Source organism: Falco naumanni, chromosome 15 (assembly GCF_017639655.2).
Source record: "Falco naumanni isolate bFalNau1 chromosome 15, bFalNau1.pat, whole genome shotgun sequence".
Classification (NCBI taxonomy): Eukaryota; Metazoa; Chordata; class Aves; order Falconiformes; family Falconidae; genus Falco; species Falco naumanni.
In genome coordinates, this window is record NC_054068.1 from 15,997,379 (window position 1) to 16,019,190 (window position 21,812).

General features: G+C 45.3%; 1 protein-coding gene across 2 annotated transcripts in view; it reads left to right on the top strand.

The window, feature by feature from the left end:
• The first annotated feature begins 1,620 nt into the window (after window positions 1–1,620).
• The window catches only part of TENT4B (terminal nucleotidyltransferase 4B), a 42,670-nt gene continuing 22,478 nt past the window's right edge, over window positions 1,621–21,812 (top strand). The window contains exon 1 of one of the 2 annotated variants that reach the window (XM_040615047.1): window positions 1,621–2,331. In XM_040615047.1, the coding sequence (XP_040470981.1) occupies window positions 1,784–2,331 (548 nt within the window). In that variant the 5' untranslated portion in view covers window positions 1,621–1,783. Of the gene's footprint in view, window positions 2,332–2,968; window positions 3,071–21,812 lie in introns of those variants that run through there. The other variant, XM_040615048.1, reaches the window with a different exon arrangement.

The following is a 21,812-nucleotide window of genomic DNA, read 5'->3' on the forward strand; positions in this document are numbered from 1 at the left end:
TTGGGACTGGGGTTGCTGCTGAGGAATCCTGTTAATAAACTTCAGTCCTACAAAAAAAACTTGTTTACATTTATGTGCTATGAGTGTAGAACAAATTGTTTTTTGCAGAGCTGGCTTAAAAAAAAAAACAACCAGGAAACTAAGAGGTATATTTTTCAGTTACTGCTGTCTCTTGAAGGGTAATATGCAATCCTTTATTAGATTTATGCTCACTTTTCTGTGTTGTGTTTTAAAAAAAATGTTTACAAATGGAAACTTTTTTTGCATCTTTGATGTAAGAGGAACATCAGGCTAGTCATTTTCTAGTTACCTTTTGCTGGTATATATGTAGTTCTCAGAATAACTGAAGAACATGGGTATTGGAAAACAGGGTTATTCGGGGTGCTTTTTCTCTGCCTCCAAGCTATGCTCAAGTCCTGCCAGTTTCCACTTGGCTTTTGGTGGTAGTTGTAGGTACAGATCCTGATTCTCAACACAATTCAGCATGTCAACTCGGAAGCCAAATTCCACCCGCTGTAGCTGGGTTTCTGTGACCATGCAGATGTGACACCCTGGGACAGACTGGGGGAGGGCTGGGGACACAGTGTGCTGCTCTGGGCTGGGGGGTGGAGAAGCCGGAACTTCAGGCTTGGGTTGTCATCAGGGAGTGATGCTGGGACTACTGCTTTGCAAAGGGTCCATCTCACGTGGTTCTTGGCATTGGAAACGCAGCTTTTTCATTCCAAACCCTCCACCTCCGTCTGCCTAAAGAGAAATCCTCTCCCGTGCATTTCTGAAACTATGGGAAGCACCAGGCCCTCCACACACACTATGCTGGGACCGTTCTAGCCCCTATTAAAGATGTTCTAAGGCTGTAAAATGGAAACGCTAAAAATAAAAGCGAATCTGACCAGAACTTGTACTACTCAATGCCGTTTTGCACACGTAACGTGTTTTTTCCACCTGCAGAAGCGCTGGCTGTACGAGTACGGCACCTAGGCTCCTTTTCCCTCCTTTCGAGCCCGGTGAAAGGCAGGAAGACCCCGAAGTACCCGTGAGCGCCCCAAAAACAGCCGTAGGGGAGCGCAGCGGCCGCGGGCGGTGTGCGCGCAGGGTAACGTGCGGCAGCGCGCCGCCCCCGCTCCGCCCGCCGACCGCGCACACGGGCCCCAGCCCGCAGCCCCGGGCGCGCCTGGGCCCTACGGCCGCCGGGCCGGGCCGGGCCGCCCCCGCCGGTGGTGCTGCCCCCTGCCGCCCGCCGATCCCGCCTGCACCTGCCGCCGCCGGAGCCGGGCCGCGGGCTCGTCCTCCCGGCGCGGCGCGGCCCGTCGCTGCCGCCGCGGCGAAGCCCGGCGGGGCTCCCGGCAGCCTGTGCCGTGCCGCGGGCCGGGCCAGACCGGTTCCGCCGCCGGAGAAACCGGCGCTCCGGGCCCGCCGCCGCCCGGCCCCGGGGCTGCGCTCCGGGCGGAGGCGCGAGGGAGGGCCGGGCCGGGCGGCGGGCGCGGGCCGGGGGCGGCGGGTGACGGGCCGGGGGCGAGGCCGGGGCCCGCCGGGGGCCCGGCCCGGCCGCCGCCGCCGCCCCCCTTCGTTGCGCGCGGCCCGTGTGCCGGCGGCCCAGCCGGGCCCCGCCTCGCCGCGCTCGCCAGGAGGGGCGGGGGCTGTGGAGCGACGGCAGCGAGCAGGCAGGCGCGGAGCTGCCCTTCCATAGGAGCCGCCATTAGCGCTGGGACCCGGTGACTGGGTCTCGGCGTCGGCGGCCGGCGCGGCGCGGGGAGCGGAGGCCGCCGGGGTGGGTCCCCGTTTGATGGATCCCCGGATAGCCTGGTTCCAGCCAGAGCAGCTCGGCCCCTCGAACCGCCTGTGGATGCAGATCTGGGAGACCACGCAGGGGGTCCGCAACCTCTACTTCCAGCAGCAACAGCAGCAGCAGGAGCAGCAGCAGCAGCAGCAGCAGAGCGCCCCCGCCGGGGCCGGCCCGGTCTCCCCGCCCGGCATGTACCGCGCCCCCCGCGCCGACCCCCAGCCCGACTTCCTGCCGCTCGAGAGCGCCAACAACCAGCACAACCGCAGCCACCACCAGGCCTCGCCGCCCCCGGGGGCCGCCGCCTGGGCCCGGCCCGCACGGGGGGGGCCGCCCGCCGCCGCCGCCGCGGCCGCCAGCAACAAGAGGAAGCGCGACAACAAGGCCAGCACCTTCGGGCTCAACTACAGCCTCCTGCTGGGGCCACCCGGGCAGGGCCGGGCCCCCGCCCTGGGGGACGAGCCGGCCGCCCGGGCCCAGGCCGGCCTGGCCGAGCCGCTCTACACCGGCACCCCCTGGAAGAAGAGGAACTACAGCCAGGGAGTCGTGGGGTGAGCGGCCGCGGCGCCGGGCCGGAGGGCGGCTGGTGTGGGGGGGTGCCGGGCCCGGCCCCGAGGCCCTGCTCGTCGGAGCGCGGCCGCCCGCCGGGGCCGGGCAAACGGCAGCGGGGCGGCGCGGTGCCGCGCACGGGGCGGCCGCCGAGGGGCGGCGGGGGCCGCAGGGCCGGGGCGCGGCCCAGGCCCGGCTCCGGCGGGTGGCGCAGGCTGGCCGGGCCGGGGCCGCCGCTCGCCGGCGGCGGCGGGGGGGGAGACGGGGCGCCCGCGGCTGTCAGTGCCCGGCGAGGCCGGCCCCCGTGCGGCCTCCTGGGCTGCGCGGCCGGCCGGGGCGGCGACTGCCGGGGCGGGGGGGAGCGCCTGCCGCGGGTGCCCGGTGCATGCTAATGGTGCGGGCACGCCTATCCGCAGGGGACGGGAGCCGCTCGCAGGCCGCTCCGCTGTCACCGCCCGTGCACGTGGGGCGCGGTACCGGCTGCTGGCCCGGTGAGGCGCCCCGCCGCTCCGCCGGCGCCCCGCGGCGCTGTACCGGGTGTCTGGCGGGGCCTGCGGAGCCGTCTCGCACCCTTGGCTGCTCACGCACACGCTGCGGGGCTGGGCCCGGGGGGGGCCGCTGTCAGCGGGGCAGCTCCGGCCCCTCGCCGCGCTGCCGGGGCTCCGCGCTGGGTGTGGGGCAGGCGCCTCGCAGCAGCTACAACTTGCCGAAAAAAGAATCATCTGCTGCTGTTAAACGGAGGTGCGTGTGCGTCGTGGTTGTGCAGGGCGAGTGTTTTTCCAGAGGTGACAGAGGGTACGCACACGTGCTGGCCCCAGGTCTCGGAAGGAAACTTGCATGCATGTATAGAACGTTATGGATTTCAGTATGGGATTATTAATGGTTTTCATGGGTCACTGACTGTGGAATGCGTGTGCTGATCTGAGTGTTTTGCCCGTAGTGGGTTTGTGTTAGCTCAGGTCTCATCGGTTGGCGTTGAATGAGCCCACAGAGATCGAGGGCAGGCAAACCTGTATCTTATGCTTACCGGAATACTCTTTTGAGCTCTCACTCCTCCCCCCCCCCTTTTTTTTTTTTAAACGCAGAGATAGCTTTTGATATGGATGATGCCCTGGGTAAAAGCCATTTAGTAACTTATGTGGTTGGTTGTTGTTTTTTTTTAAGTTCATGCTTTTCAAAATATAACCTTTGCCTTGACCCACAGCATACCTCTCCTCCCCGTGGCAGGAGCACGTTGACGTGTGTTGGACTGGTTAAGTGTGAGTTTCTGGTGTGGTGTCTGCAGGTGTAATACCCTTGCCAATCCTTCTCCTTTACAAACGAGTCTGGCTCGGTTCCAGGTTTCAGATGGCGGAGGTGTATGGTGACAGGCGAAGGCCCAGAAGAGCTCATTTTAGAAATCAGTTATGTTTTGGGTGCTGTCAGTTTGTGTGTGCCCAGCTTGTACCTAAGGGTCCTTCAGTCCTGTCCTGCTGGAAAGCATTGACCTCTTTGCCTTCCAAAACCCACCGTTCTGTAAGATTTGACGAAATGACTCTTCAGGTTTGCTGGTTGCTTTGGAAGACAAACTCTTACTGCTTCTGGCTGCCTATTTTCTTGCCAGCTCCTGTGTTACCTTTAGTGCTGGGGTTATAATAATTCATAAAATGACACTGCAGAAGCATGCTATTTTAAGTTCTGTAGTCACTATACATTGGAACCTTCCATAACTTTCTTCATATGACTTAAAAGCAGTATGTGCAAAACATACCAAGTACTGCATTTTTGTAGGTTAGTTTTTGGACTCTGTCTTCTAGCTTGTCACTCACTTGAAAGTTGAGGAACATTTTTAGAAGTGCCTTTGTCTTTCTGTCTCGTAAATCTGTAAACTTTTTCCCTTTATCAAAGATACGGGGGAGGAGGGGGGAAGGGTGAGCTTCAGAAAGAGATTAATAATAATAATATGTACCAAAGTATTCAAGGTGGTAGTATTCAGCGTCTGTTGCTAGAGTAGAATTTTGGTTGAATCTGTTTCAAACTCCAACTGGAAGTGTGTTGTAGACAATTTTTTTTTTTTTGAGTAGTATTAAAAAGTACTGAAACATGTTGGTCTGCATTTGGTTTGACTGTCTAGTTTGTGGTATATATTTACGTGATGCTGAGGTTCTGTTTTAGCTGTTTCTTGTCTCCAAGATACACCCCTACATTGCTTTTCCTGAATCACAGAAGTGAATGGTGCTTGCTTCTAACAAGCTATTTATTCCAAAGGTATTTAGAGGCAGTTGGCTAACAATCTTGAATTAAAAATTGTGAAAACAATTTCTGAAAGGTGCTGAAGCCTCTTAGGAAAGCACAGGGAACACTTAAGTCTTGTGAAGGTTGCAGTGTGACTGACTGGCTGCTGGCAAGGCTGTGTGGAACTGCCCGAGGTCTGCGCTGAGGTGCTGCCATCGCTCCCGCATACAAGTCTCTTTTTAATAACTAACTGTTGTAAGGTGTCTGTCTCGGGTCTTGAGATGCTGTACAGTAATGATGGATAGGGAGGTTTGTAACCTAGCAAATGAGATTATTGCTGAAGTAAATATTTATAATTGTTTGCAACATGAATTCCTAAAATTGTGTTGACTGGTTCCAACAGTTATTGAGAAAAAAGAAGATACCTGCGTTATTTGTGTGTTAACAGGTACCTTTTCCTTCCCTAATTGTTTCGATGCAAATTTTGAAAAAATAATGAAGTCTCTTAACACTTTTCCCTATATACCGTCCTGTAACTTTTTTTCAGTTAATAGCTTTAAATTTTGAGCCTTCTGAATATGACAGCATTGTGGAACAGAACCATTTTCAGAAAGATCAGGCCTGATTTTCTGGCAAACAGTTGAATGCTGACATGTGGCATTCATATTTCCAGAGCAAGGATGTCACTTGTGTGTATGGCTGTGCAAAACCAGCTCTGAATATGCAATTATATTGATCAGCTCTTTGGAAAAACAGTCCAGTAATTTTTAGCTAGTTGGACAGTTTATGTAAACACATAGCAGCATGTAACTAGCTGTAAGAATATTTAGGTAAGGTAAACATGTTGGAATAGTAGAGGTTAAAAGTTAAGTATCTGTTCAGTCAAACCTTTGAGTTTTTTCTTTTCAGTTTTTTAATTTACATTGAGAAACATACTTTCTTAGTTAAGGCTACTTATACATATGAAGATACAGCCAAATAATTAAAAAATAACCCACAACAGTATTGTTTTCTATTCCAAGATAGATTTATTTCAGAATTTGCACAATATTTGCTAACATTCACTGGTGCTGAAATATTGACCTTCAACACGAGGGCCAGTTTTCATTCCCTCACAGAGTTAATGGTGCTATCGTATACATCATATTCTGGCCTATCTTTTAATATTTTCCTTTATTCTAAGTTTTCAGGCTTGCAGTTCAATTAATAATGTGTATGTTTGCATTACAGGTACTCTGCTTTGTTCTGGCACACTTTGCGACTTCTGAAATATTGCTGTAAATCAGTTGTCTTGTGCTGCCTGCAAGTTGCTTTGCACCAGGCGGATTCAACTTGCGTATCTTACATCCTCTGGGGACTTTGTCAACAGACAGTAGTGCTAAAAAGAACAGATAATGCAGAAAACAAATTAAAAGCCTTACAGCATCTGTATGATGTTACTGTTGACTTAACACATAACATGCGTTAAAAGAGTTTAATTGGATTTGCCTTGACACAGGGTACTTAGTAGGAAAACGCAAGGATGTAGAAGGATGTGTGGGTTGAGGTTGTGGAGGGGATTTGGGGTGAGTGTGTCCGTGTCCCAAGGGCAACAGTAAGTGTTAGTAGTAATGTTACTAGTGTCATGATTAAAAAGGAAGAAAAAGCATTTGGGGTTCTGAAACAGCTGTTTTACAGGTTTCGCTGGATTTAGATTGAGTCTAGCTAAAAGGTGACACAAGAACAACTGCTGAAGCCAGAAGCCTTCAGCATAACAAAACCCAAAGACTTGCACGTGAGTTTGACCTGTCTTCTCACAGGTTTCTGTGACTCTGGTGCCAGAGTCCAGTTCATACGCAGGTCCCAGGTGGGAGATGCGGATTTTGGGATGGTGTGGGGAGCTGGTTAGTTTTCACAGGCATCTGCAGCCAAAGGCAAGAACCCAATTAATGTGTGAGCTTAAGGAGGAAAATCTGTCATGTACTCCTGAGGAGGAACCTGGGTTAAATAGAAAACAGTGCATTTTGAAAAACTGAATGCACGCTGTTCTGAAGTACTGATAGAAACTGCCATGAAAGGGAGAGACTCCTGTGACCCCAGAGGAGGGGTCTGCGCACGGACGTGCACGCGCTCGCAGGCTGCTGAATTGGTTGGCAGCGAACTGAGCAGGCTTCAGCTTGATATAAGGGTTCCCAGCATGTTGCCCAGGATTACAGAGAATACCATGAAAAAAAACCGCAGCTACTTTAGGAAGAAAATAGCTTAAAGCCATACATTTTTGCTGTAGAAATTCTATTACGATTTTTTTTTTTTTTCCGCGTGAAGTTTGTCAGCTTCTCAGGTCTTTTAATCTCTTTTTTTTTTGAAAGAAGCTAAGTGCATTAAGGCAGGCACAGGCTCATTCTCTGCAGGCTTTGAGCTGACCAGAGGACGTGTAGCTACAGTGGTGCAGCTGTCTGCCTGAGATAACTTACCCCGTGTCTCTTTAGTTCTTACTAGCTCAGGCCCTTGCGTGGTACCAGCCGCAGCAGTGTGATTTCTGCGTGGGTCGGAGCATGAACAGAAAGAGCTGAGCGTATTGTGAGCAGAGCAAGTGCGTGTACCTGCATCAAAAGGTCTAGCCAGACTGAATGCCTAACTTCAGGATATCTTTTAAATCCTAATCAATTGTGGTGTTTTCCATCATGTGCTCTTAAGCACTTAAATCAAATGCGTGGGTGGTACTTGATTTGCTGTTGCATTACTCGGTACATAGGAAAGCTTCACATAAGCGAAACAAGCGCTTTTGGGCGCAGCCTTCCGATTTCTGCTGAAAGGACGAGGTGTGTGTGCGTGACTTCTTAATATGTCTTCTGTTTGAGTAGTTGCGTGCGTTTTGGATTTATTGAAGACATGTATGTTAGAACTAGATTGCGGTTGCATTTACCATGTATGTCGTGTAAAAATGAGTTATTCGGGAGGAGTTCATAGGCACAAATCTGCTTCCCAGAAAAGCCTCTTAGAACAGTACTCTCTCCTCACGCTGTAGCTGCGTATGTAAGCTGTAAGGTAGAAGTGTAAGGATGTGACCTGGGTGCAAATCCTTTTTCTTGTATCCATCCGATAAGGTCCGCCGTCACTCTCTGTCTTGTCCTGAGTCATGGCACAGCACAGGTCTGGCAGTACCTGGTGACAGCTTGTGCAGCTCTTGAAGGAGGTGATCTGGGGTTTGTGGAAGTGAAACCACACATTGCCCCACAGCCTCCACGGTAAGAAATGACTTCTGTTGGAGTGGCTGGGAGAGAGAAACAGATTTACTAGGGGATGAAGGTGTTGGACTAAAGGCAGTTGGAGGAAACATTTCGGAAATATACTGTAAATATTATATAACAGTGTTGTTTGTGCTTGCAGAATTTTGGAATGTGCCAACATTTTGGCGTGCTTTGTTTAAACAATTTAAGGAGGACTTCAGAGGCCTGCTGGTTTCTACATGTGCAGGGGAGCAGCATGTGAATGTATTCTCATGAACTGTTTTTTCTCCAGTTCTTATCTTGTGTTTGTGAATTGGACACCTATTTACCTTGGAGTGGCTATATAAGGAACAGAAGTTTGGCAGACTTTTTTTGGTACATAGAGATGTCTATATTAAGTAATAGGAAGAGTATGTGAATCCTTCTTGTGTGCTTGCTGCTTTCCAAGAGCAGATATGTGCTTTCTGTAGCAGTATGCATATGGAAAAAGAGGATCTGCTCACCCTTAATCTCTATTAGTATTGTATTAAACTATGTTGGGGTTGGAGCTCTTACTTTTTTAACTGGCAGACTCTTAGTGTAAGGTCAGTTTTAGGAAGCCTGAGATTATATTGTTGGTCCTGGGGGACACAAATAGATGGAGACCTGTATCATGAAAGCGTATTGTTGCTTTTTTCAATCTTTCAATTTTTATTTTTTTTAAACCATCTTGATGTTATACTTTGTTCCTGAGCAGTTTCTATTAGCTTACTTAAAACTGGAGTACACGATCTGCTTTTTACCTTGGGAATTTGCAAAATTTTGAAATGCAGTTTCGATAAGTCTTGTACGTAACCTTACTATCAAAATAGGCAATAATATAAACGCTTCATATTTCTTTTTATTGACCTCATAACATGGCGATTCAGAATACATCTGTGAATATAGGGTATGTGATCCCAAAATAGCGTATATGCCAAAATTTAAGAGGTGATGGTTGCTTAAAATTTTTTGATGTTGCATGTGATGTAAACGAGTGGTTCCTGCATTGTCTTTGCTGGCTCTTGGAGCTGGCAGCAGTAGCGGAATGCAGCCTAGAGCCACCTTACATGTTGTGTTGAGAGGTGTGTATGCTGGTAGTGATCAAGTGACACAACCAGTGAAAATCTTGCTTAACACGTATTATAAGCAAATAAATGCTACTGCCGTCCTTCATGAGCAGTTGGCATGCTAATTCATTATTTGAACATGCTGGGATTTCTTAAATTATGAGCATTCATCTTCCTGGATTATCTTTTTGGATGAACTGTCGAAGAGTGCTCAAGATGTCGGTCATATTTGAACATTGCTTTCTGTCCCTTTGCCTGGAAATTGGGACTAAAGAAAATACTCCTATAAGCAAGAAAAAGAGAGGAAAACTAGTGAGCTGCTGGAGGCAGGCTTCAGATATTTTTCCTAGGCTGCAGATAGCTTTACAGAAGGAGCAATGTGAACTTTAATCATTTTGTAACTTCAATAGATAACGCAGCAGGAATTTTTTCCAGGAATACTATGAATGTCATAGTATTAAGTCAAAGCAAGAGATAGATGTGGATTGAGGCAGAAGAACTCTTGTTGGTAAGTTTGTACAAAAAACTCTCTTACAGATCTCTAGAGCCTGTGTAAATCTTTTTGGTAACTTTATGTTGATACTTGTGTTGTATCATGATCATGCGATTCCTGTGTTAGTATTGCTGTAGTCAGTATAGATCTCTTGATGCTAGCTGTTCCCGATGATTATCTTTCTGACCCAAAATTTGTGTGAGACTGAGCAGCACGGCCTGGGAGCTGGTGGTGTACCACAGCCGCCTTTGAGGCCGTGAAGCTCTGAGGGCAGGTCGCAGGTAGGAGGCAGCTGCTCCAGGGCAGTTCTAGCACATCAGCTCAGTGTGAGGATGAACTGGCTGCGTGACTGGGTCTGAGGATGTCTTATGCCGGTACATCAGCAACATCTGTTAATTTTCTTCCTCCCGTGGTGACAATTAAGATTATTTGGCAGCCCTCATTCCAGATCAGCCTCTCTGACAGGCTCGTAATGTCCTCCATGGCATGAGAACTACATCTGAATTATTCAAAAGCGATGTGCAGCTAAAGGGGCACAGTCTTGCTGCAGTTGCTTGGGAAGGTTTTACGGTGTGGAGTTCTCCATCACCATACTGTACTGCATACATCTTGCAGGGTGGTTTTGCATTGCATTTTACAGGATTTTTACTGGAAAACCATGGTAGCAGAGGCTCAAATACACGGAGGCTTAGGATCAAAGTAGGCAACTGTGCATCTCCACTCCTCTGTCTTGTCGCTGTGATTAATTAGGGGGGACATAGCCAATGCTATATTGAAAATGTTGTTAGACAGCATGGAGGAAGTAATGATGTGATTCTACAAGTAATGGGATACAACAGTGGGCAAATACAAACATTAAAGTCCTCTAGAAACTTCCGAATTGGGGAAATGAGGGTACCAGAGAAGAGGTGTGTAGGCAGTAGGAACATTGGCTTATCTTCACTCAGTGTAGATTTACTTCCAGGTAGATTTAAGTACACGCATTTCAAATGTCACATGCTTTCTTACAAATACTTTGTTTACGGACCCAGTAAAATCTGAAAGAACTTGCATTAACCTGTCACAAATACCAAGTACAGATAAGCCCTTCAAATAAAGTCGTACTGTAATTAGGGTAAGGATACCACTGAAATGCAGTACGCAGGAGTATCTTGCTGTAGTCTGATGACTAAGGTGTTGATCTTACTGTTAGATGTCAGTGTGTAGTCTGAAGATAGTGAGTCCTTAATCAAAGTTTGTTGACCTTGCCTGACCTCTTGATGTTGTGATTGATGAAGACTGAAGAAGTATGATAACGTAACTCTCTTTGTCTCACTGTGTTAATTTTAGAGCTGTTCACTTCCTCCGTTGCTTTAGGAACAGCTGATATTTTCTTGAGATTACTAAAAGCAAAAGGTTTTTTAGTTCTGTTTTTGGGTTTTTTTTGTTTGTTTCTTCTCAAGGGGACGGTGACAAAAAGCATGCTCCTTTATATACATTTACATTCCTCCCCCTTCTCCCTCACTGAGATTTTGGCTTTAAGCTAAAATAAGTATGCATATCGTTTTTGAAAATTGTGTAAAGTTTTACTCTGGACTTGTGCCTTGTCAAGCGTGATGGCTTTCTCTCTTACATAGTCAGAGGTACTCCTGGTTGGCAAGCTTTCTGCAACTGTCAGTTAAATCACTGAGTTAAACGTAGTGTGGTGAAGGAACTACCTTCATTTGAGTAATGATCACAATTGTAAATTACAGTCTTGGGCCAGTATTGAGCCAGGCTGAAAAAATGAAGTCCTGATAGTTGATTTTATTTAATTTTTGCTTTGTTGTGTCACACTCTTCTTCAGTTGGGTGATGCAACTCGCGTGCTTGAGGATCCTCTATTTACTTAGCTTTCTGGTTGTGTTTTGGTCTCAGTGTCTTACTCACATTCATCCACGGGGATTTTTCCTTGTGGTAGTCATACTTGGCAGGTACTCACAGGAGAAAATTTACATGTTGATTTTTGCCTCGAAGAGCTGGTTCGTTTTTTGAGGTAAGCAGCTTCTTTACATGCACCTCTGCTTCCAGCCTCAGGTGGAAGAGAAGTTTTGCCTCATCGAGCGATTGGATTTCCTCTTACGGGATAGTTTTTGAGATCAGGCAGAAGGGATGGTACTATCTTGCTTTTGTTGCTGTCTTGTAATTATATTACACGTCAGCTGCAACCCTTTTCTTAGCTCAAATCTTACCTAAATTTGAATTAACTAGTGGTCTTCTGAAGCTGCTCTTGTTACAACTTGGCCAGATGTGACAGGGTATATGTAGGTGGTAAAAGATAATGTTTCAATGGCAGTAAGTAGCAGTGTCAGCTCCCGGTATAACAGCACAGAGTGAACGACGAGAATAACTGTGTAATAACAAACTTTCTCATTTCTTGTATAATGTGGTATTTGCCTGTAGGCATTAAGTCACTGAACATTATATGCTGGAATAGTTCATTGCAGCCTTGGCTCCTCTGAACCGTACCTGCTTCAGGCATGCTGAAACGTGCTTTTACCAGTTGCTATTGATTCAGCAGTTTGTAGAGCTCGCAGACACCCTCTTGTGCTTCTTTGATCACTGGTCTCCACTACTGCATCTTCTACTTACTTTTTTGGTACACTACGCACATTTGCTTAATCTTCACATTATTACTGAAATTATTTTGCAAGAGTGGTTTCAGTAGGTGAGTTGGATGAGTTTGGAGTGGGTTTCAGAGAGCTCTGCAGAGCCCCTCACTCTGTTTGCTGCTTTAGTCGGAAGGCCGCGCACAGATATGTTAATGTACAACATGTGGATGGTGTGAGGAGGTGTGTGTGCAGTGCCAGGGGTGTCCCATGCTAGAGTGGGCTCCAGCATTCGCCTACATGATGCTGAACCTGGGTCAGTTGTGAGGATTTAACTCTCAGACCATTAGAAGTCCCTTTTTTTCACAGTGTGATGATTTCGTCCTTATGTCCAAACAGAAACCTAGCAACTGAGGTTCAGCTGAGCAACTGAAATCTTTTATTTAAGGCATCTTTCAGCATATGTTGGTGTTTCTGAATCTTCAGGTTTTGGACTCATGGAAGATATTTCAGTGAAGTGTTTTCTGGGCTTATATTGCTAATTTTGTGACAGATGTACTACCTGAAGCTTCAAGGAAAAGAAGAAGATAAAAACCATGATTTGATCCACAGGTTTAGTGAAGAGACTGGCTTCTCCAGATACTCTGAAGGATGAGACTGGTTACCTGCATGGAGGAAGAAGCATTTCTTCCAGTTCCTGACACCACAGCTCTTGAACGTGTCTTTTATCACTGGGCTAGTAGAAATGACCTCGGGAAACATTTTGCTGTCATCTGCTTAGGCATTGTATTTTTCTTTTTGTTTGTAGCTTTCTAGCCCAGAGTGATAAGCAGAGCAAAAGGAGGCTGGTGACTCTCCAAAATATTTTGCAGGTGGAGTGCTGTCCTCCTAGCCCAAGGTTTTTCTGAGCCCCGTGTATCCTGCCTTGCTAGTGGGAGTGTCTGAGCACAAGAGAACAAACCAGAATATGAACAAACAGCTTCTAATATATACCTTCTAAAAGAGTGTATTACTGCAGCGTGAGTCCCAAAATGAGTACTGCGTTGTTTAATGTGAACATAGTTCACTGTGTACACCCTTACTGTAAAGATAACAAATCATCTAAGTAAAAAGCTACCTGAAATGTTCCTTGTACCTTGCCATAGCATGTGTGATTGTTCCTCCCTATCCTCCTGCAAAATGCACCCACTCCAGTCACTTTTGAGCATTTGGAAGTGGGAGGGAGAACTGCTACTGGGATTTGAATTTTGCCTGGATATGACCAGCCACGCGTCTAAACTTGGGTTGATATTGTAGCGGAGTGTCACCAAAGTGCAGCAACAACTACAAAATGGGTGATAAGCTGGTTCTGAATATGCGCTAAACAGGTGAATTAGGATCACTGTCCATTTTGCTTGGAGGATATAAATATAACATGCAAACTTAAAACCTTGTGGTTTTAATAGCAAATGCTAACTTCAAATCTTTTCTTAAGAAGTTTTGAATATTTTAATATGAGGTGCGACCAAAGTGACTTGTGGCTCATTTCTGTGTTCCTTGAATGTTGCAAAACCCTGTGCAAAAGTCTCCTCTTGAAAAAAAAGATAAATAAAAAAGCTACCCAAAACTGTGATCATTAGATGATGTTGGGAAAGCTTTAGGAATCTGCATTGACTTTCCAGGTAACATACTGGCACTTCAAATGTATTTTGAAAATGTTAATGCTAGAGCTGAAAAGACGTTAATGAACTGCAGCTGTGGCTAGTTACCGGACTTAATATTTTTATGTTATTACTTTAAGTTTAGATCTAATGTGTTACTGAAGCAGAGGTGTTTAGAGTTTTGTTCTGTTCTTGGTTCTTCTGCCTACTTAGCAGCTAGAAAGCAGGCTCGCTGCACAGCTGGACGTGAGGCGGCTTTCTGGAGTCGGCACAGTGCGCTCTGAGGTGTGTGGGACTAATTTGCAGGCCCCCAGTATGTGAGCAGTACTGGCTGCTGGTAGGAACTTGGACTTCAAGCAGCTTTTTGACTTGCCTTTGGGGTGAACAGCGTAAGCCTGGGATTGTGATAGTATCCCTCTTCCTTCTTAGGGACTGGTGTGGACATTTGAAAGTTTAAATCAACTCTGGTGGAAGGAGACAGGAGTTTGTAATGCCATTGCTGTCCTTCTGTTCGTTTAACTAATCTTTCAAGTGAATTAATTTCCCAAGTCATAAACAAGAAGAATATTTGCTAAGCAGAACCCGCTGTGTGTGGAATTTTGTCCACACTCTTCTGTGTCAGAAAACGCTGTTCTGAGCCCCGTGCAAGGCTTGCCTGGCTTCATGTTGGGGGACCTGCCACACGTGCAGCTATTTACATGGTGACAAAGGTCTATGCTACAAGTTTCTAGCTTGACCTCAGATGGAGATTTTTTTTTCCGAGCACACGTTATCCATCGGAAATGCTCATAAGCCTGCCGGGAGTGTGTTAGTCTCACCTCTGCCCAGTTATGTGATGTGTTGTCATTTATTGGCAGGTCACAGATTGTTTTGTGTGTGTGATAATATTTGCTGCACTGGCAAAAGAGTAGCAGTGTGCTAATGATGTATAAAGAACCGTCCTGCTAGCCTGGCTTTATGAACCAAACAGAAAGGTGTATTAGCTGACCTGCTGTATCCCTCGGTTCTGGTTTAATAGCAACACCACTGGTGATAATTTGCAAAACTGATCTAATACACTTTTTTTGGTTGTAACTGCCTTCTCCTGCCTGTTGTGCTGGTACAGAAGGGGTCAGACCTACTCACAAGCGTTGTGATTTGCTGGCTGTAGCTTTTATTACAATACTAACACAAACACAAACATTACTGTGTTACTGGGAAAGTTCAGCTAAAATAAACTGAACTACTACTGATACTGATAGTTACTTTTCCTTTTTGTTAAGCTCTTATTTAAAAAAAACCACAAACTGTTATTCAGTCTTTTTGATTTAGAGGGTTTTAAGCAAGGGGAACTGGCAGGCTGAGGAATTGCTAATCCTCCACTATAAGGAAATAGATACCTTTAGCTTCTCTGTGGTTTTAGCTGTTTGGAAATTTACCTCAATTTGTAATTATGGAATGTATGAAGTGCATGCTAACACTTGCACTTGAAACTTGGAGGCTTTAAAACATATATATCTGTATTTTAAATTAGGAGGTTGCAAACTGCATAGCTGGTCTGTATATGTAACTGTTCCAACAGACTAATACTATTCTACAAGTGAGCTAAAGAAAAACCTTGTGGTAGTATTTTATAGGTGATGTTGGAATTACTGGTGTGTTTCCAGATAATTAGGTATTACTGAAGTTGAAGCCTTTTTGTCATTATGAAATAAAACTGCAATTTCCCATCTCTGTGCTTCCCACTTCGTTTTTCCTGCACAAAACCTTTCTCTCCTGCTTTATCTTGTTCTTTTGTTAGTACTTTTTCTTTCAGCTCAGTTGAGGTAGCAGTTTCTCTTAATTTTTATTATACCACCCATTAGCAAAACCTCATGCCTTTGGCCATGCATTGCCTGGAAGAAGAAGCGGCAGACTCTCATAATGCTTGCTTACAGAGATGAGAAGAAGGGATGATATGTAGATACTTTCCAGGGAAAAAAAATAGAAGGCTGTTCCCACACATGTAGTGATTCAGCTATATTGTTTTTATGTACAGTATGATTAAAAAAAAGGAAAAAACAATGGGAAGTGAGGCTACTTCTCGAAATAGTCTTTCCAGTTGGCATTTGATGTTTTTGTTGGAAATGCTGTAAAAATAGAGAGCAAGACTAAGTATGCATAAAGCATGGGTTTAAAATCCAGTAGATGGGTTGCAGAGTTATACTTCAGATTGCTTATTGGTAGGACTAATTCAAGCACTGAGTTATAATTCAAGTTCAATAGGACTTTCTTTCCTCTTAAAAGACAAATTTCTGTAGGAAAAATTGTAGCACATCTGAGTGTATTTTAGGAAGACAAAGCACACATAATTGAAAAGAATGGCCCACATTGCTTCTTTCTCCTTGTGTTTTGATACATTTCTACCACACTTTGGCCGTTTCCATAAGGCAGTGCTATTTTAGTGCCTTTTATGATGCAGTTAAACCCGTAAGTGGAGGTTAAATCCAGAGCATAAATAAAACCCTGTGTTAATTTGGGAGGGGTTGGGGGGATGGCTGTTTCGTGGGAGAAAGAGAGAGGGAACTCCGCTGTCCACCATAAATTGTTGAAGGGAATGAACTAACTCCATTCAGAAAAGCATTTTCAAACTCAGGATCAGAGTGATTAGGTTAATCCTGAAAGGCATTAGTCCTGAAAACAGGATCTAGGTTCCTGAATCATTTAATGCATCTGTGAAAATTTTGTCCTCCCTGGATCCTGCAAGGCAATTCAGTGAATTACTGAGCCGATGATAAATGCTAATCAGAAGGGTCAAGCTGTTGTTGGGTGAATACTGTAAGCTACTCAGATGTTGCTTGGTGGCTGGAGGGGTGTCTTCTGGTTGTAGATACACCAGCTGAAGGTGTTTCTTCTACTTTTCTTCTCTTTTCACCCAATGCCATCCGTGTGGAAGTGACGGCTGCTGCTGTCCTCGAGGGCTCCTCGTCGAGTGCCCGGCTACACTTAGGAGAAGTTGGCTGCTTTAGCTGAACTGATGAAGGTGGTGGGGTTTAACTTGGCTAACTTTGCCCTAGATGGATTAGGGAGGCCTGTGTAATCCTGTTATAACAGACCTGGTCGCTGGGAAGCCAGGGAGTGGTGACAAACACCTGGCTCTAATGGAGGGGGACAGAAATAAATCTCATTACCTAGCCCTCTGCAAAGTGTAATTCTTTGTTTGCATCTTGGGAATCGGTTTATACAGTAGGTATCCTGGGTTTTAGTGCTGTTTAGTAATCATATGGCAGTGGAATACCTGTGTTTTTTCTGCATGTGTGTCTTTAGGTAAACTGTGGAAAGATGGTCTGTGAAGCTGGATTTCAAACGGGTGAACTAAACTGAGGAAAAATGTGTGACTTGTCAGGTTACTAATCAGGATGTTTTTTGGGATGTTTCATTTTAAAGCTCCCATAGGGCATATGCGGCTCAATATATGTGACCTATAATATATTCATATGGTTTAGTAACTAAGGATATAGAAGTAATGGTCAGAGTCTCTGAGGCTTTTGAAAATTGTTTTCTTTATTATGCACAATTTTAGTTTCTCATGAGGACTGATGTATCAGTCAATGTGAAACTTAACTGCCTGTTAAATCACCTGCAGATGCACTTAGGTGTGCTTTCAGTAGCTTAAACCAGCAAATACTAAAAGAATTTTTCTGCTCCAGAGGCCCAGGCGGTAAGTAGAGGACTTCAGCAGATGATTCAAATTGTTTGGTTTTGCTTGAGTTTGTAGGTGGGAAAACAATTTATGATCTTCACAGTGTCTGCTGTTGTTCCTGCTTCATTATTCGACACGTCTAGATGGTAGTAGTAGTCTAGAAATTATTTTATTAAGCTCGTGGGAGATTAATGTTAAAACAGAAAGTTAGTTTGGGAAGCTGTTGGATTCCCCATCTTGTAGAGTGTCAATGTTACTTTTAAAATAAATATTAAAAAAAAATTGCATAATTCTGAAGGGGGAGAGAGAGAGGATTGGGCTCTCTGTGTCTTTCCTTTACCTTTGTTGCAATTTTGTTCAAAACCGCTTTAGGATCAAGTAGATTGCAGATGGGGGAGGGAAGAGCTTTGTTTAGTTCGTGGAACTTCCAAAGGACCAGAGTTAAGTTACTCTCTCTTCTCCTGTGCCATGCTAGCTTTCCTCTCGGGAGTGGAGGGATGGATGCAGTTAGGACTTCTAACTATTGATGCTTTCAAGATGCTAAAACACCTCGGATTCATCTTCTTTTGCTGTCTTCCTCAAAAACAACTGTAAACCTGAACATCTACAATATTTCTCATTGTTCCCCCCACCCCACCCCCCCGAGGAGACTTAAAACGCTAGGGGCATCTAAACACTGTCCTGTAGGAATTACTCATCCAAAGAAAATTCAGATACAGAGGGCTTATTTAGTGCTACAGGGGTACATTGCAAACATCCCATCCAAGTGTGGATACAAAATCAAAGTCTTAAATCACAAGTGATTCATGTTAAAGCATAGAGTTTGGGAAGGCAAAAATCATTGCTTACTTCTGACCACCATCCGCAGAGGTTCTAAATAATTTAGATTTTCATGATTCTGAAAACGAAGCTTCCTGCAGAAAAACCTGCCAAAGAGCAAACTGTGGTGCACGAGCACTGTACGATTCTTTTGCATGTGGTTAATATCCATTGTTTTAAATTACCTTTAGTGATGTTTGCAAACAGCATTTCCTGTGCAAAGGAATATTTTTGCTCAAGGCAGAGGAAACTCTTTGGGATGGATGAGCAAGATTTTTAACCCACTCGTTTTTAACAGTTGGAGCAGAAGCTGTGGGTAACACCCTGATGAGAGAAATTAGAATATGCATGCCTGCATAATTTCTCCTGTGAAATGAAGAGTGAAGAAGAGCCAGAGGAGAGTAGAAGTATAACACGATTCCAGAATGACAAAAGGAGGAAACTTTTCAATTAAAACATATTACTCTGGTTAGTAATACTGCTGTGTGGGCACACAAAGGCAACGCGTAACTGCTATCCTGTGATTAAACAAAACCAGTCAGAATTCTCTTCCCCTTGCTGGCTGCTCAGCTTACCAGGACTGTGCCTCTGCTTCTCAGCTGCCGGGGGCAGGCAGGGGAGGTCCATGCAGGGCATGGTCCCATGCAGGGCAGCTGCTGGTGTGGCTGGCAAGCACTGGGCATTGGCTGTGTTGGGCTGGCTTCCTCCAGCTGCCAGAATCAGTGAGCACAGTGGGCCGGTCATTAAATCTGCGTCAGGATCCTAGTGCAAAAAGTAAAACTTCTTGTATCTCCAGTTAGGTTTCACAAAGCAACATGCCTCGCAGTATCGCTCTTGGTTCCAGTTCTAATGTACAGCAGTAGCGAGGTGTGCTGCTTTATGTGTAAGGTGACTGAAGCATACGGTCAAGCGTATGTGTTTGTCCGTGTATCTGTCTGTGTGCTGTGCATATAAAACAGAAATAATGCTGTGTTCATATGTGATTATTTTTTAATTGATTGCCAGAGGTGCATTAAGATTCATGCTCCAGAAAAACATCTGGGATAGATGTAAACGAGTTTGAAATCCTGAGTTGCACATTTAGAGCCCACAAGTTGTGCTACAAAATAAAGTAAGGTGTGATCCAGCTAAGACGGAGGTGTGATGTGCGGTGTTCTGTAGCACTTGCACCTGCGCAAAAGCTGCAGCTTTTCACCTGAACAGCTTGAGTCTAGCAGACTCGCATTCCTCTTGGTGCTATTCAGTGATGATACAGTGGGAAGTTTGCGATTACAACTTTTGCAGCCATAATTTATTTTTTAATGGTGCATCACTATCTCTGTCAGATGAACATAACAGGTGCTATAATCCACTAAATTTAGTGGCTTCTCTTCCCTGTAATTGTGTTCTGTCTGTGAAATTCTGATGTAATCAGCTTACCAGGCTTGAAAACAGGGTGTGATGTAGCTAGTACTTTGTTTTAGAACATACTCAGAGAAAGCGTAAGAGACTATTTAATTTTTCATTTACCCACATGTTAAGATTTCCTGAAGCATGGGACAAAGACCCAGTTGTTTATTGCTGTTTACTGTAATAAAACCAGTAAACTAATACTCTTATGCATTGCAGAGACCTCTCTCCATCCATCCCGAGTAGGTCTTGGGTGTTGGTATGCTTCAGTATGACTATAAAGCCAAATGAAGTATCTCTCCATAATGAAATCAGGTTTATTACAGCATAATTTCCTTCTACAAACAAGTCTCTTTTTAAAGACTTTTATCTAAAATAACTGATGAATGTAATGGCATTAAATAATAAAATACTGTTATGATGCCAAAAATAACTTCTCGGTCTCTTTGATCTTCATTTTGGTTAAAGATATAAAATTCCACTAGAGACTCTTGTAAACAGACTCCATTAATCCAAACAAATTGTTTTGAAAAGCAGCAACTATAATAGATGTTGATTAAGACAGTGAATAACCTTGAGTTTTAATTTTCAATGCAGCTTGAGTTAACTCGGCATTAATTGGAGTCACACCTCTAAGTCATGTTGTACTGCTCTGAAATCTGCATGTGGCTGCTTCTGTTTGTCTTGGCTTTAATTAATCATTCCCTTATTTCTTGGCAGCAGTCATTGTTGGGCAGGGAAATAATGGGTCTAGGTGTAGTCTGGAGCCTTTATGGCTTCTGCCTGCCTTCTGCACACTGGCTCCGTGCAGCACAGGCGGTCCTAGCAGCATGCAGTCTTGCAGCAGGTGAAGCTGCAGATAGGTCTGTAATATTTCCAGCTGGTGTGGTGGTGGGAACTTTCTCTAGTAATCTGTAAGCCTTTCTTTTATCATTGAAAAATTTCAAATTTATTTTTTTTCTACATCTGCATTTGTTCAGTAACATCCAGTGCATGTGTTATACATGTTTCTGTGTGTTTGCGTGCTGCTTAATATTTTGTTTTGCCGTAAAGCTTTCTATGACTACCTAAGACCAAGAAGGATCCCACTGAAAGAGATGTAGACATATGTTTTTTATGTTTTTAAAAAAAAAGAAATACCTCTGATTTTGGCAATACATCATTATTTTATGAGCTTCTGAAGAGTACGCCAGTTGATATAATTATCTCGATTAAAAGTGTCGGTGGAGTTAATAAAGAGAAGTGCCCTGAGAACTGCAGTGTGTGCATGGCTTGGCCCTTTGTGCACTTCAGGGACCTCATTTCTGATTGCCTTGTTCTTCCAAAGTTCCCTTACGGGGCAGGGGAACAATTAACTCCCGTAAAGCGGAAGCCCAGGAGCAGCTGGGCCCACTAATGACGGGCAGTATGGATTTGTGTTGTGCCATACGTGAATCTCTCCCCAGGGATAGTCTCTCGGTATTATCCCAGCACATCTTGTGCCATTAAGTGCCCTCAGATGATGTGGTGACACTCCTCATGGCGTGCACTCCATCTTCTATTACTAAAAACATTGCTCTGGGGCAAATCTTGTGCCTTGTGGGTATAACCAGTCTGTTCCAGGTAGTCCAGAGGAGCAGAGGCAGAAGCAGGTCTGTGTTAACTTGATCAGTTCCCCCCTGTGTAGTCCACAAAGAAAGTGAAGAGCTTGCCAGACATGGTAGGAAGCCTTGGGCTGACTCCCAGGTCTTCCCATAAGCTGGTTCACCAAATACAGTTGAAAAATAATTCGTATTTTCTGGAGTTTGATTATCGCATTTTTTGCCTGTTTCGCTAGTTGCTCCTGTTTTTGAATGCTACCTTAATGATCAAGCACACGGAGACTAAACTAGCAGTTCGGTATGTGTGACTGGCAGTGGGGACGGAGAGTGAACTTGGTTGCTGGAGTGCTCAACTTGCCCTTTGTCACGCACTTCTCACGGGAATTCAATTCTTGCAACAGGAGGATAACTTTAAGAATGTTTAAGTGCCACTATGTTGACTAACAGTGAAGAACAGGACAGGAGATGGCTGAAAAGCCAGAGAAGCCCGTGCCCGGGATGGCAGTGGTGGTTCGGAACGTGCATGTTAACCCCAGGTTGTAACCTTCCAAGGAAAAGCAAGAAAGCAGCTGTAGGAGGAGGTACGAAATTTCTTAGCAGTGTCAAAATACATGCTGAAAACAGCATTTATCAGTATGACTATTGCAGCTGCGTTGCTCAGAACATCCTTGTGGTACCTGAGATGATGTGTGTGAGCGGGGCTCGGTGCTGGTGCCAGCAAGGCGGGGGAGAGGGGGGAGGTGGCACCTTGCATTTTTGCAGGAGATCTTTGCGGAGGGGTGGTTTTATTTTAGTTTTTAGTTGAAGTGTTTGTGAGTCTCCGT